We start from the raw sequence: 16110 nt of genomic DNA, 5'->3' as shown, positions 1-16110 counted from the left end.
CCCCTTTATGTGCCCGAATATAAACTTTACAGAGGGGGAGGGAAGAAAGACTTGGAGCTGGGCTAGTGATAAATGAAGCCCTTGTCTGGCCAAAGAGGGAGCCTTTCCGTAGAACCCGTTAATAGGAAGGGGAGGTAGGGGGTTAACATACTCACCTAGTCCCGTACTCACCTATTTTCCTCCTCTTCTCTTCACCCTCCCTAAGTGGGCCCGTAAGGTACCTTTTTAAAGCAGGGTCACCTCCTCAGCAGCTGGCACCAGAATGGCAGGAGTCTGGTATGGCGGGAGGGTCTTCTTTTTGGCGGACTTAGGTGACCCCTTGGCTGGCGGGATGCAGGGGAACGAGGCTGCCCTGGTCCACCTTGTCTTCTGTGGGGGAGGCAGCAGTGCGGATGACCAGCACTGGCGCAACTCGACCCCGGGAGAACAGGGAGGCGAGGCGACCACTGTAGTCCCATCTGAAAAAGAAGGAAAAAAATAAACAAATAAAAAATCTTCAGGAGATCCCTGCAGAGCAGGGAGGTCTTGCCTCCTATTGACACTAGAAAAAACTGAAGCTCTCTCTCCAGGCTGGAGGGGGTATAGCTGCCAGGGGAGGAGCTAACAGCTTTTACTAGTGTCAACGCCTCCTAGAGGACATAGCTATACACAAGGTCTCTGTGTCCCCCAATGAATAGGGGCGAGAAATAAAGCTTTTCATTTCATGCAAATAAGCCCCTTGGTGCAACAAGAGCTTTGCAGTTGCACCAAAAGCTCTGCTCATTTTCCTTGTTGGCCACGCCCACACCGCTTTGGGCAGTGTAAATGTAGTCGCGTCTGGCCACATCATTTAAAAAGGAGGGACTGGCAGAGGAATCCGGAGGTGCAGGGTACACAGAGTGGTTTGGGCTGTCCTCCATGCACTTAACTGCTTATTAGCATATGGATAAAAGTACTTTTTCTCCTTTTCCAGAATGAAGCAGAGGATCGTTAAGTAAAGTGTATCATCACATTCAGCTGAGCTGGTCCTACAAGGCACGGTGCCTGGTTTAACAGTGAATTTGCTGGTGATCAAAGGAGTTGTGTAGTGGTATAATACTAATGACCTATCCTCACTATGGGTCATCAATACGAGATTGGCGGGGGTGCTGGGAGTTGAAAGGGAATGGGAAGAGCAGATAGGATGTGCACTTAAACATTAAAGAAGACAATGTGCTCGCGTGAGTGCCGCGATCCCTACAAACAGCTGTTGGGCAGGGTGGCGGGAATCAGACCAGTACAATCTGATATTGATGACAACACTGAGAATAGGTCATCAATATTATAAAACTGCAAAAACCATTTAACGGTTTTCTGAAGGTATCTTACCGACTCTGTCTCACTGATAAGAAACTGATGAAACTTCTCCAATTCAGGGGACTTGCGAATGATCTTTCTACTCAAGTTTGTGTGCCAGGCAAGCTCATCAGGGTACCTATAGGGCGGGTAAAAAAAAACAAAAAAAAAAAACAGCTTTAACAATTATGACTTCATGCCTCAGTCTGATGCAAGTGGGGATCAAACACAGAAATATACTGGTGTACCAATAAGGCCTCATGCACACGAACTTATTTTCTTTCTGTGTCCATTCTGTATTTTTTGCAGACCATATGCAGAACCATTCATTTCAATAGGGTCGCAAAATAAAATTTTAAATAATTGATTTTTGTACTTACCGTAAAATCCTTTTCTCGTTGGATGCATTGGGGGACACAGCACCATCGGTATATGCCCTGCTGACACTAGAAAGAAAAAGTGTTGGCTCCACCCAGATGGGCTATACCCTCTGCTAAAACACTAAACTAACCAGTTGGTCTGAAAGCAGTAGGAGCATCAAAAAACCAGACGAACAGTGAAGCCAACATGTCCTAAACCAGAAAGTGGACCATTCTCAAAGGGTCCCAGGAAATCCAGAAAACCTGAACGAAGAAAAAAAAAAAAAACAACAACAAGGGAGGGATCTGTGTCCCCCAAAGCATCCAACGAGAAAAGGATTTTACGGTAAGTACAAAAATCTAGTTCTCGGGAATGGCATTGGGGGACACAATGAGACGTCCCAAAGCAGTCCCCAAGGGTGGGAAGAAACAGACATACAAAGAACCTAGCGCACAGCCGCTTGCAGAACCTTGCGACCCAAACTGGCATAAACAGAGGCCAAGGAATGAATATGGTAGAATCTGGAGAAGGTGTGAACTGAGGCCCAGGTGACGGCCTTGCAGACCTGGGAAGCAGAGGCTAGATGCAGGACCGCCCATGATGCCCCGACCGCCCTAGTGGAGTGAGAGGTCAACCGGAAGGGGGGAGGGGGGCTCACGACCCTTCGCCACATAGGCTTCCTTGACAGCCAACCTAATCCAGCGGGAGATGGTAGCTTTGGAGGCTTGTGAACCTTACGTGAGCCCTCGGACGACAAAGAGAGTTAGATAACTGGAGATACAGCCGAAGCGCCCGAACCACATCCGGACGGTGAAGATACCGCTCTCTGGGATGAGAGGGGTTCGGACAGAACGAAGTTAGGACAATCTTCATTAATGTGGAAGGAAGAAACCACCTTGGGAAGAAAAGAGGGAATTGGGTGGAGGAGAACATTGTCCTGGTAAAAAAACAAAAAGGGGGACTGACACGGAGACTTTGCGAATGGAAGTAATCGCGACTAAAAACACAACTTTAAAGGAGACATAAGAAAGGAAGACCTCCTTCAAGGGTTCGAAGGGAGAGGACTGAAAGGCATCTAGGACCAAATTCAAATCCCAGGGTTCCACTAAAGAACGGAAGGGAGGGACACGATGAGCCACCCCTTGAAGGAAAGTCTTAACCTGGGAACGAGAAGCCAAGGGCCTTTGGAAAACGACAGACAAGCCGAGACCTGACCTTTGAGGGAGGCCAGGCGGAGACCCTTCTCAAAGCCGGCCTGAAGAAAGGCAAGAATCCTAGGGACGGAAAAAAGGAGAGGGTGAACCTCGCCAGATTCACACCAAGCAAAATAAGCCTTACAGGTACGATGGTAACTCCTGGCTGACTGGGTTTGCGTGCATGAAGCATAGTCTGGATGACTTAGACCTCATGCACACGGCCGTGTTCCGCGGCCGAGAGCGGTCCGTAGTAACACTGCCTGGATTCCTGTTGAGAGCAGGAGCGCACGGCGTCATTGGTTGCTATGACCCCGTGCGCTTCATGTCGCCGCTGCACTACAGTAATACACTATACTCACTCGGCCGCGGAACACGGCCGTGTGCATGAGGCCTAACTCAGAGACCGCGGAACCTCAGGACCACGACCTCAACAGCCACGCCGTTAAATGAAACCGAGGTAAACTCGGGTGGAATATCGGACCTTGAGAAAGGAGGTCGGGATACAGAGGTAGCCGGCATGGGGCGTCGGCGAGCAGGAAGACTAGGTCTGCGTACCACGCCCTGCGGGGCCAGTCCGGAGCCACCAATATCGCCAGAAGCCGATCCATTTTGAGGCGTTTGAGTACCCGAGGAAGAAGCGGAAGGCAAAAGATACAGGAGACTGAACTGGGACCACGGGAGCACCAAGGCGTCTACCGCCAGAGCCTGAGGATCCCGAGACCTGGTGACGTAAAGCGAGAGCTTGTGATTCAGACGGGAGGCGAAGAGATCCACGTCTGGGATTCACCAACGCTGTTGAAACACCTCTGGATGGAGAGACCACTTGCCCGGGTCGGGACGCTGGTGACTGGAAGTCGGCTACCCAATTGTCGACTGGAGAGAGCGGGAATGTGGCCCTCTGCCCACCGCAGGATGCGAGAGGCTTCCTTTAGGACTGGCGTGCTTCTGGTGCCTCCTGGTGGTTCAAATAAGCCACCGCAGTGGAGTTGTCTGTCTGAATCCAGACAGGATGACCGCGGAAGAGGAGAGTCCAACAGGACAGGGCTAGGTCACAAGGTGAGGGGGGCTCCTGGGGAGAAGCGACGCTCAGGGAGGGAAAAAACAGGGCAAACAGAGCACCAGGGGACTGAGGAGAGGGCAGGGAAGATACGGCCTAGTCCCTGGCAGAAGCCGAAGACTAAAGTAGAAGAGTGGCAGGGGGTGGCCAGGGATAATACTAATAAAGAGAGGGGGGAACAAGGCTGCCCCCCCCCCCCCCCCCCCCCCCATGTGGAGAGAAGGGACAGGGGAGATACTCAGTGCCCAGCATCTTCAGGCGCCGCAGGTTCACCCCTTTGGCAAACTCATCACAGATGTGGGTTTGCCGGCATGCCACTGCGGATGCAGTAAAGGGGGACTGGGTGAACGGTGAGGTACTCAGAACGCGCCCGCAGGGGGTGCAACTAAAGTGGATACCCACGATGGACCCCCATACTGCAGCAGGCCGAGACCTGCAGAAGAGAAGAAAAAATAATAAAATAAAATAAACAATAAGGAGCAAGACCTGCAAAAAAACAGCAGGTCATGTCTGCCTCCTACGGACATTAGACTAAAACTGGTTAGTTTAGTGTCTGAGCAGAGGGTATAGCCCATCTGGGTGGAGCCAACACTATTTCTTTCTAGTGGCAGCTGGGCATATACCCATGGTGCTGTGTCCCCCCAATGCCGTTCACGAGAAAAACAAAGTGACTCGTGCATTCTGTTTCCATATGTCCATTCCGTGAAAATTTAGAACATGTCCTATTATTGTGCATATTACGGACAAAGATATGACTGTTCTATTAGGGGCCAGCTGTTCTGTTCCGCAAAATACAGAATGCACATCGACGTCATCAGTATTTTTTGCAGATCTGTGTTTTGCAGACTGCTAAATATATACGGTCGTGTGCATGTGTTCTAAGAAGTACACCAGCGTTTCAAGGAGTTTTCCCATTCACAGGATAGGGGACCAACTGCTGGGACCCCCATAAATCATGAGAATTCAGGTCCCCCAGACTCCTGTGTGAATGGAGGTGGTGCAGATGTGTGACCACCACTCCCATTCACTTCTACGGACCTGCTGGAGAAAGCCAAGTGCACACCACCACTACCATTCGCTCGGGGCATACACTAAAGAGATCTTTCACCCAACAGCCATGACTTCCCAAAAAATACATTCAAATACATAAAATTGGCACTCAAACACACCCAATCTTTTGTTCGTTCAATGCCAGATCTCCAGGGAACAGTCGGACCACCCCTAAACACAGATGCCGGCCAATCCGAATAACATTTATGTAGTGTGTATGGCTAAGGACTAACCACTACAGATTTACTCAGATATATAATGTGTAGGCTAGCAAATTATTCCTATGCATAGGACAGCCTAACAGGGATGGGTACAGCATATGACAACCTTGTGGTTCCTACTTAGGCCATATGTCGAATATATAAAAGAGCAAACCCCTGATAATCACATCACCCATGGGATGCACCACAGACACTGAGCTTTGTTTTTTTCCAGTCAAATCCCTGCTCTCAACCAAAAGCATAAAAAGGGTTGTTCAGGGTTAAAAGACATTGCTGCTCCCTTCCACATATGCCCATGGGTGGCATTTGGTATTGCAGAGGAGTACAAGTGGGTAAGGTAAAGCTGCAATGCCACAAACATATCTAACATGTCTTGGGGTACTTTCACACTAGCGTTGCTGGATTCCGTCAGGCAGCTTCGTCGCCGGAACTGCCTGCCGGATCCGGCAATCTGTATGCAAACTGATACCATTTGTAGACGGATCCGGATCTGTCTCACAAATGTATTGCAATACCGGATCCGTCTCTCCGGTTGTCATCCGGAACACTTAGGGCCAGATCTGGCATTAATGCATTTCAATGTAAAATAATGCCGGATCCGGAATGTGTTCCGGTATTTTGGACAGAGAAAATACCGCAGCATTCTGCGGAATTTTATCCGTCCAAAAACCGTACAGTGACTGAACTGATGACATCCTGATGCATCCTGAACGGATTTCTCTCCATACAGAATGCATTAGGATAAAACTGATCAGTTTTTTTTCCGGTATTGAGCCCCTAGGACGGAACTCAATACCGGAAAAGATAAACGCTAGTGTGAAAGTACCCTTAGAAAAGCTGTAGACTTCATCGGGGAAGGCACCAGTGATCAAACCACAACTGAGCACACAATGGCTGCATATCCTCAGGTCGGAAAACTGTTTTACATTTATTTGTATATCTTAAATTAAAAATCTCACTGTAAAACGGTCTTACCAGTTAAGTGGCTGGGGAGCTTCTATCTTCTGGCCGTCAACCTCTATATTCTGCAGCTCTTTGAAGTATTTCTCCTTCAGGCAATGTAGGATTTCTTTAGCATGACTATAAAGAGGTGAAGATCCATAGGTCAAACATATTAACAAAAAATATAACCGCTTATGTAAACTCTGTATTCAATAAGGAACAATCATAACAGAATAGGGTTCTAAGGGGAAAAATTATGACAAGTGTATTATTTGTTCAAGCCCGACTTCATCCTCTCCATTTGAATGTGTATTTCAGAAGAATGCCCCAACGGCAAAATAATCACAGGCTGTGCCCCTGCTGGCACCCCAGTGATCAGAAGGAGTCAGTGAACTTGGCAGCAAATACTCACTTTCCCTGCAGCGCCACCACAGGGGAAATTAAGCATTACTTAGCTTCTACTGAAATAAAGACTTATGCATGAACAGGTTTGGTCCTCTACAGCAGTGGTTCTCAACCTTTTCATGCCTGGTACCTCCTACTGGCATGAAGTCCGAACCAAGTACCCCCAAGGAATCGAACAGTGATCAATGTTAATAAAATAACGCTATTCTCATGCCGCTGTCAGGCTCTGTTGAAAGCCTTTCAGCCTGAAATCTTCCTGTCCAAGTGACATATTACTTTTTTAATTACATCCTGCACTACCAAACATACAGGAGGATACAGCACCACATACCTCAAATGGGTTAAGCCACGAATGATGTAAAAAATGGAAAAAAAAAAAAAAAATCAGACACCTAGTACATGCCAATACCTTTTAACACAGCTAGAAACAGCCCTGTACCTCAGATGGGCACAGTGACATTCACTGCTCTGCTAGATTATCTTCAGCCATGTAGCTCAGGGGTGTGTCCTTTCTGCTGCAGCTCTCCCTGTAACTGGTGACACAACCCCTTTCAAAGGCCCCTTTGGACTGCAGATTATCTCTCGCAAGTAAAGGTGCTGCCAATTAACAAGCAAGAACGCTCATTCATTGGGTAAGAGAATAGTTTGTGCGGACTCCTAAATCACCGCAGATTGCGCTGTCTAAACACGTTCTGCTGCCTGCAAACAATTATTCTGTATGGGGATGAGTGATGGCATTAGCGATCGTTCCTCCCCATACTGTGGAGGAGATTGCTGCATGTAAATACAATGGTCTCCTAAATTGACGTGCAGGCAGTTGTGCTCAATTGAGCAGTGTGAAGGGGCCTTTACATCCAGTGAGGTCTCTTCTGATATACATGTTCTCTTTCCTCATCTTCTCCATTCAGACCAGAAAGCCACGTCTCATCTATGCAAAGTTTGTCACACAAACATGTTAAGTTCCTACTTTTCCATCATCCTACCCACCTTCTGAACACCCTTGCTGTGCTCCCCAATAGAAGCAGAAGACAGAGCCTCTGAAAATACTAGTACCACATACAGTGCCTACTTTTTTTTTTTTAGTTCCCATGTTTATTGTGGGTAATACAAAACATATCTAAAAAGTTTAATCTTCGTCCTCTTCCTCCTCCTCATCCTGATCCTGGTTGATGTGGAAATATCTTAATTCATAGCTTTCCTTACAGTTGGCAACCACGCGCAGCCAATCTCGCAGGCTGCTCTTCTTCAGGTATTTTAAGTACCTCTTGGAAAATGGTACTTCTGACGTCACTGTGATTTTGCTCTTGCTTCTTTCGATGGTGACAACACCACCACCTAGATTGCCAACCTTCCCATTCACTTTGATGCCATCGTGCAAGAACTGCTCAAAGTTAGCAGCATCCATGATGCCATCTTCCACAGGGTGTGTGCAGTCCAAGGTGAACTTCTGCAGCTGCTTCTTCTTGCTACCCTTGGTTGTGGACTTTTTCAAAGGAGCCATGGCGACCTCAGATGGCTGAAAGGAAGAGGAAGCCGCCACGCATGCGCTATGTAAGTGTTCTTTTAGCAGTCGAGTGCTGAGCGGATGGATGGTCTCTAATACGCCTGCCTACTTCAATAATTATCGCCACACAGTGCCCTCAAAAATAACTGCCCAAAAAATAGTGCCAGAAAGTGTACGCCCAAAATAATGGCAACCTTAGCCGTAAGAGTGCCCCTGTAGTAATGTTTCCCATTGTGCCCCACATGTTTTGATTTGTCCATAGTGCCCATAGCGTTAATGTTCCCCATGGTCCCCCAGCAGCAATAAAGCCCACCACAATGCACCCCAGTAGTAATAATTTCTCCTGGCATGCCCCCAGTAATAGTAGAGCCCACCATAACGCAGCATTCATCCCGCAATGTGTACCCCTTGAGAACCACTGTTCTACAGCAAGAGACGCTCTTTGCATCTGTTCTCTGCTCTGACTATATGGCTATAACCAAATGCGGTGGACGTGATATGGCAGTATTCCATAGACTGGCTACCCAGTGTTCATTGTTAATGGGACGTCCCTACTCTGCCACATACATTTTCTCTGTGCACTGTGACCAATGTGCCGCGGGCACAGGAGGGAAGTTCAAAGATTTGTTTAACAAGCCTGTGCACCTCATTGAACGGTATGGCACAGGCAGGATGGTGTGAACACTGCCTGGGCCTGTCAATCAACATGAGCAAGGCTCGGCAGGAGGAGGGAGAGCGGAGCCCCCATTACTCCTAGAGGCTCGTTTTCATAAAATGGAAGTTACATTTCTTAAAAAACAAGGCCGCGCAGGAGGAAGAGACCAACCTTGTTAACTTCAGCTGACATTAGCACATGTCTAACGTCAGCTGGTTTATTACCCCCGTTTCTGATGACAGAAGCCCTCTAAGGAAAGTTTTCCATTAAGGTGTTAACTCCCATTTCGCTAGGATTTCTAGTATGACGATGCAGTCTCCTTCAATCGGAAAGTTTTCTGACCACCGACATACAGATACCCTGCACCAATAATCAGAATGGAGCAATTCTGAAACTGCCTTGTGAACAGAGTAATAATGGCGGCACATTATTATTTATAATCAAAGCGCTGTTCATATGAAAAGGCGTATACATACATAATACAAAACAACTGCAATAAGCCAGCGAGAGAAAGACTAACGCTGGCATATAAAACACCAGTGTAAGGGCTCAGACGGCCGTATGCTATCCGCAAAAATGTGGATCCATTTTCTTGTGGATTAGATGCTGACCCATTCACTTCATGGGGCCCTTTTCTATTCCACGGTTCCGCAAAACAAATTAAACATGTCCTATACTTGTCCGTGAAAATCAGAACATGGCCTCATTGAAGTCTATGGGTCCGCAAAAATACTGAATGCTATCCATTTTTCTACGGATCCGCAAAAAAACGGATAGCATTCAGTATTTTTGCTGACAGCATACGGCCGTCTGAATGAGGCCTAAGGGTGGGTTCACATGAGGTTTTTCCCATCCTTTTAACATATACATTAAACAGCTGCATCAGACTGATGCCATACAGTGCCCTCCGTTCACCACTGTTCTATTGAAAAAAAAATATATATTTCTACTGGACTGTGCAGGATACAAGAACGTGGTTAGTCTACTTTCACACTGGCGTTTTGGCTTTCCATTTGTGAGATCCGTCATGGGCTCTCACAAGCAGTCCAAAACTGATAAGTTTTGCCCTAATGCATTCTGAATGGAAAAGGATTCGCTAAGAATGCATCAGTTTGCCTCAATTTGCCTCCGTTCCGTCTCCATACCGCTCAATCTGCTCGCCGAGTTTTGGTGTCCGTCTGACGAAACTGAGCCAAACTGGCACACACTGCAAGTCAATGGGGACGGATCCGTTTTCACTGACAATAGAAAACGGATCCATCCTGCATTGACTTTCAATGGTGTTCAAGACGGATCCGTTTTGGCTATGTTGTAGATAATACAAATGGGTCCGTTCTGAACGGAGGCATGCGGTTGTATTATCTGAATCATGGATGCGTTTGTGCAGATCCATGACGGATCCGCACCAAACGAGTGTGAAAGTAGCCTTAGCTGCATTTTTGTATCTTTTCTTGGAATGTATACGTCAAACGGAGGCATAAAACGTGATGTGAACCCTCCCTTAGTGAACAGCCCTCAATATGTCCAGGGCTGTCAGAAGAAGCCGCTTCTAGTACGATTCTTATCGGCAGGGATAATTCTACCTTTATACACGTGACTCGAGGTGGTGGGACTAAGCTAATGAGCCCATGTCACCACCGTCACTGGACACAATAGGATATGCTCACATGATGTTGTGGATCTAGTTTTAGCTCCCAACGCACACGCTCAACGTGTCCATAAAGTTACATTAGTCAGGAGGCCAAAAGAGAGTCCTTTTAGCGTCATATACATCAGTGCACGGCATTAAAAACAGAATGGATTAGCGCGGTAGACAGGAGCTTTTTTTTTCTTAAAAGCACTACATTTTGTGTGATCCAATGGAGTAAATATACAGTCAGGTCCATAAATATTGGGACACTGACACAATTCTAACATTTTTGGATCTATACACCACCACAATGGATTTGAAATGAAACGAACAAGATGTGCTTTATCTGCAGACTGTCAGCTTTAATTTGAGGGTATTTACATCCAAATCAGGTGAACGGTGTAGGAATTACAACAGTTTGCATATGTGCCTCCCACTTGTTAAGGAACCAAAAGTAATGGGACAATTGGCTTCTCAGCTCTTCCATGGCCAGGTGTGTGTTATTCCCTCATTATCCTAATTACAATGAGCAGATAAAAGGTCCAGAGTTCATTTCAAGTGTGCAATTTGCATTTGGAATCTGTTGCTGTCAACTCTCAAGATGAGATCCAAAGAGCTGTCACTATCAGTGAAGCAAGCCATCATTAGGCTGAAAAAGCAAAACAAACCCATCAGAGAGATAGCAAAAACATTAGGCATGGCCAAAACAACTGTTTGGAACATTCTTAAGAAGAAGGAACGCACCGGTGAGCTCGGCAACACCAAAAGACCCAGAAGACCACGGAAAACAACTGTGGTGGATGACCGAAGAATTCTTTCCTTGGTGAAGAAAACACCCTTTACAACAGTTGGCCAGATCAAGAACACTCTCCAGGAGGTAGGTGTATGTGTGTCAAAGCCAACAATCAGGAGAAGACTTCACCAGAGTGAATACAGAGGGTTCACCACAAGATATAAACCATTGGTGAGCCTCAAAAACAGGAAGACCACATTAGAGTTTGCCAAACGACATCTAAAAAAGCCTTCACAGTTCTGTAACAACATCCTATGGACAGATGAGACCAAGATCAACTTGTACCAGAGTGATGGGAAGAGAAGAGTATGGAGAAGGAAAGGAACTGCTCATGGTCCTAAGCATACCACCTCATCAGTGAAGCATGGTGGTAGTAGTGTCATGGCGTGGGCATGTATGGCTGCCAATGGAACTGCTTCTCTTGTATTTATTGATGATGTGACTGCTGACAAAAGCAGCAGGATGAATTCTGAAGTGTTTCGGGCAATATTATCTGCTCATATTCAGCCAAATGCTTCAGAACTCATTGGACAGCGCTTCACAATGCAGATGGACAATGACCCAAAGCATACTGCAAAGCAACCAAAGAGTTTTTTAAGGGAAAGAAGTGGAATGTTATGCAATGGCCAAGTCAATCACCTATACTGAATCCGATTGAGCATGCATTTCGCTTGCTGAAGACAAAACTGAAGGGAAAATGCCGCAAGAACAATCAGGAACTGAAGACAGTTGCAGTAGAGGCCTGGCAGAGCATCACCAGGGATGAAACCCAGCGTCTGGTGATGTCTATGCGTTCCAGACTTCAGGCTGTAATTGACTGCAAAGGATTTGCAACCAAGTATTAATAAGTGAAAGTTTGATTTATGATTATTATTCTGTCCCATTACTTTTGGTCCCTTAACAAGTGGGAGGCACATATGCAAACTGTTATAATTCCTACACCGTTCACCTGATTTGGATGTAAATACCCACAAATTAAAGCTGACAGTCTGCAGTTAAAGCACATCTTGTTTGTTTTATTTCCAATCCATTGTGGTGGTGTATAGAGCGCAAAATGTTAGAATTGTGTCTATGTCCAAATATTTATGGACCTGACTGTATATGTACTTCCAGGACCCCTGACGATCAGCTATTTGAGAATGCACCATTGCCGACTTCTCTCAGTGCCGTACATCGTATAGCGGCTGTACTTGGTATGGCAGCTCAGCCTCAGTCACTTCTATGGGGCTGATCTGCGCCTAAGCCACGTGGCACATGAACGTGTCATCACTGGCCTAGGAAAAGCAGAGAGAAGGCCACAGCACTACTGCAAGCTCTCAACGTGTCAGTACCACTTTGTGGGTCCCAGGAGTCCGACCCACACTGATCAGATACCGACAACCTATCCTGAGGATAAATTAGATGAACTGGGGTTGCACTCACTGTCCAAATGATGAGGTTCTTCGGTGGAGGGGATATGATCCAAACAAATAGTTCAGCCGTTAGAAACCGCCTTTAATCGCGTGAAAACAGTGAAATCTAGTTCTCACGGCTCCGACAGCAAACACCCAACAGGGAATAGCAGTCCACAGACTTCTGCCAAACACCAGCTCCCCCTCTGCCAATCATACGTTGAAAACAGTGGTCAGTGGTTCGTGTATGGCCTCACCAGATGGCGATCATTGCCACATAGAATTAGACCTTTAGTGTCCCCATGTGGTGTGATGCAGTGTAAAGCAGCACGTACCTTTTGTAGCCAGTGATTCTTATTGTAGCTGGAAGAGGCTCCCGCATGGCAGCCATAAACTGCTCCCACTCCCCGTCTGGTACAATCTTCAGCTCCTGGTAGTAATGCTCAAAGAGTTTGTTTTCTTTGATGATTTCAGCATAGCCACTTTCCCAGGCCTTAGAGACAAACACAAAACCTACTTTAGGGACTACATTTGGACAACACATGGAATGTACATAAATGGGTACGTCCACACGTGGGGGCTATGCCTTGTCTGGGCCAGGAGTCACGGGAGTGGAGGTCTTTATCATATTCCTTGAAGGAATGCAAATGAGCTCTTAAAGTGTAACTGCCATTCTATTTTTATTTGTGTAATATGTAGGGGCAGTGGTGTTAACCATTTTTGCAATATACTTTAATTACTGAAATCGTACATTTCCATTAGAAAAATAGCTGTAAAGTGGCCCATTTTGAGCCTTAGCAGCGCTCCTGTCTTCTGTTTAGATAACACAGTCAGTGTTGAGCGAGTCTCCACAGTTATGTAAACAGAAGACAGGAGCGCTGCTAAGGCTCAAAATGGGCCACTTTACAGCTATTTTTCTAATGGAAATGTACGATTTCAGTAATTAAAGTATATTACTAAAATGGTTCACACCACTGGCCCTACACATTACACAAACAAAAATAGAATGGCAGTTACACTTTAAGCTCTGCCTCTAATGCCATCAGATGTAAGGCAGCTATCCTACAAGTCAATGTGCGACCCTTTAAACAGGCCTTGAGACATGACTTGGGTATTAAAAAAGCCAGCACCTCATCTGAGGACAGCTATTTCGGGCGATTGCCCCTCATCAGTGCAGAGCAGAGAGTACTGGCTTAGGCTACTTTCACACTTGCGGCAGAGTGATTCGGCAAGCAGTTCCGTCACCAGAACTGCCTGCCGGATCTGGCAATCTGCATGCAAACAGACAGCATTTGTAGACGGGTCCGTCTCTCCGGATGTCATCTGGAGAAACGGATCCGTTATTTATTTTTTTCACGTTTTTACCGGAAGGACGGATCCAGCATTGCAGTATTTTTAATGCCGGATCCGGCACCAATACATTTCAATTAATACCGGCATTCTGGCAACTAATCCGGAATTTTGGACGGAGGTAATACTGCAGAATGCTGCGGTATTTCCTCCGCCCAAAACGCCATTCAGTGACTGAACTGATGACATCCTGAACGGATTTCTCTCCATTCAGAATGCATGGGGATAAAACTGATCAGTTCTTTTCCGGTATTGAGCCCCTAGGACAGAACTCAGTGCCGAAAAAGAAAAACGCTAGTGTGAAAGTACCCTTAGGCTCCATTCACATGTCTGTAATAAAGGGTCCACATACGTTCTACAAATTGCGGAACGGGTGCGGACCCATTCATTCTCTATGGTGACGGAATGGATGTGGACAGCACACAGTGTGCTGTGCGCATTCGCAGTTCCGGAGCACACCGCCGATCTTCTGGTCCGCGGCTCCGGAAAAAATAGAACATGTCCTATTCTTGTCCGCAATTGTGGACACGAATAGGCAGTTCTATGGGGGTGCTGGCCGGGTGTATTGTGGATCTGCAATCTGCAGATCCACAATACATTATGGATGTGTGAATGGACCCCTAACTGGGTGAGAGGCCTAAATCAGAATTTGTGGGGGTACTATCTCTCCTTGTGCAGTGTGTCTTAGTGACATGAGGAGACTTAAAGGCCATTCTTGCTCCTCTGGAATTCTGGGAAGACAGGGATGGGATGCCACCAGATGTAAGGCCGCTATCCTGTAAGTCACATAGGACCTGGATAACAGTTCACACTGCAATGTGACAGCAATCCAAGGGTCAGACTGCTGAGGATTCCTCAGTAAGGTGGCATCTGATTGGTCAGAACACTACATAAAGTGAGTTTGTCTTGATGACCCCCCCATGCCAATGTCTTCTCCACAGAAGCGGATGTGGTTGGCACACAGCTTGGGTAGCTCTTCTCCTTTGACAACCAGGAAGGAAGAAGGCTGCTGAGGTAGAGCTCGGCACGGGAGCCCTCACCGCCTGTTCTCTGGCCTTGCGCCTCTCCTCCTCTTCCTCGGGTGTCCTCTGCACCGCAGGGCGCTGATCCCTCTTACGGTTGCGCCGGTTTCTGCGCCCCATCACCCTGCACAGAACTCGACACCCGCGACGTGTGAATATCTCTGCGGCAATGAAGTCCCTAGGGAAGAGATGAACAGTATAACAGAGGATGCGCCCAAGTCTGCTCTAACACATCACTGCTGGATACCACGTGTAGAGATAGAGCATTCCCACACCTGGCGGCACTGTTGACGTCACTACGGGTGCCGAGAGAGCAAAATGGGAAGAAGCCGCTGCCAATAAGAAACGGCGGATAGTGACGTCATAAGTAATGGCCATAGAGCCTTCGCCGGACATCTCTCATAAGGACTCGCCCTTACCAGTGATGGCAAATTCCGTTATACAGCAACTATTTCCCGTCACTGGGAGGAAGTTTCTTTTGCTTTGCCCCCTAGTGGTCAGGTTGTGAACAGACTGTTTCTACAGCAGCCGTCTATGTGCCGTTCTCTGTAGGGACCCCGACCTGTCTAAGGCGTCATGCACCCAACCATATGTAGTCTGCGGTCAGCAAACTACAGGCCCTATTGTCAAAAGGCCTGTTCTAGTCCAAGGACATTTTCTATGGTTTTTGTGGCCCCATAGAAATGAATGAGTCTGTGTGCAATCGGACGTGGACTGAAAATACGGTCACGTGAATGAAGCCTAAGGACTCATGAACACGACCGTACTTCTGCTCCGTGTCCGATCTCGCATTTTGTACGGATTTTTTTTAGTACAAAAGAAAACAGCACAAGGATTACATCTGGGTGCTGTTCATATCAGTGGGCTGTAAATGATAGAACCTGTAAAATTCTTGGGACCTACTAAAAGGAATGACAGAATGGAATGCCCATAGACTTTAACAGGAAAGTGGAATGGTCATAGAGAATAATGGAAATGTAATATTTGAATTAGAGACAAAACCATTTGACATATCTAATAATTATTTAGCAGACATACTCTCCAAATTCAGTGGGATTATTTAATGTTCAGATTACGTGGAATTATCACTGTTTTCTGCAGAATGACGAGGGTGACTGACACAAAGGAATGCCCATAGACTATAATGGAAAGAAAACTATGAGCTCATTTGCAGGTAAACCTGTGTTATGTAGGACATTAACCTTTACCGCAAGTGTTCC

General features: G+C 46.7%; 2 protein-coding genes across 3 annotated transcripts in view; both read right to left on the bottom strand.

Annotated features, from left to right (window-relative positions):
• Positions 1-15299, bottom strand: part of NSUN2 (NOP2/Sun RNA methyltransferase 2) — an 88941-nt gene extending 73642 nt beyond the window's left edge. The window contains exons 1-5 of one of the 2 annotated variants that reach the window (XM_040432484.1): positions 15166-15299; positions 14909-15068; positions 12854-13011; positions 6174-6278; positions 1348-1453 (exon numbers count right to left, since the gene is read on the bottom strand). In XM_040432484.1, coding sequence (XP_040288418.1) covers positions 1348-1453; positions 6174-6278; positions 12854-13011; positions 14909-15010 — 471 coding nt within the window. In that variant the 5' untranslated portion in view covers positions 15011-15068; positions 15166-15299. The other variant, XM_040432483.1, reaches the window with a different exon arrangement.
• LOC121001423 (60S ribosomal protein L22-like) lies at positions 7672-8078 on the bottom strand. Its single transcript, XM_040432485.1, has one exon. The coding sequence runs from the start codon at positions 8044-8046 to the stop codon at positions 7672-7674; it is 375 nt and encodes a 124-aa protein (XP_040288419.1). The 5' UTR covers positions 8047-8078.
• Positions 15300-16110: the final 811 nt, after the last annotated feature.

This window comes from Bufo bufo, chromosome 5 (assembly GCF_905171765.1).
Source record: "Bufo bufo chromosome 5, aBufBuf1.1, whole genome shotgun sequence".
Lineage (NCBI taxonomy): Eukaryota > Metazoa > Chordata > Amphibia > Anura > Bufonidae > Bufo > Bufo bufo.
This window is presented reverse-complemented; position numbering and strand designations above follow the sequence as displayed.

What these genes read in the sequence shown, in the direction of transcription:
- LOC121001423 (XM_040432485.1), bottom strand. Translation starts at nt 8,046, where the DNA reads ATGGCTCCTTTGAAAAAGTCCACAACCAAGGGTAGCAAGAAGAAGCAG.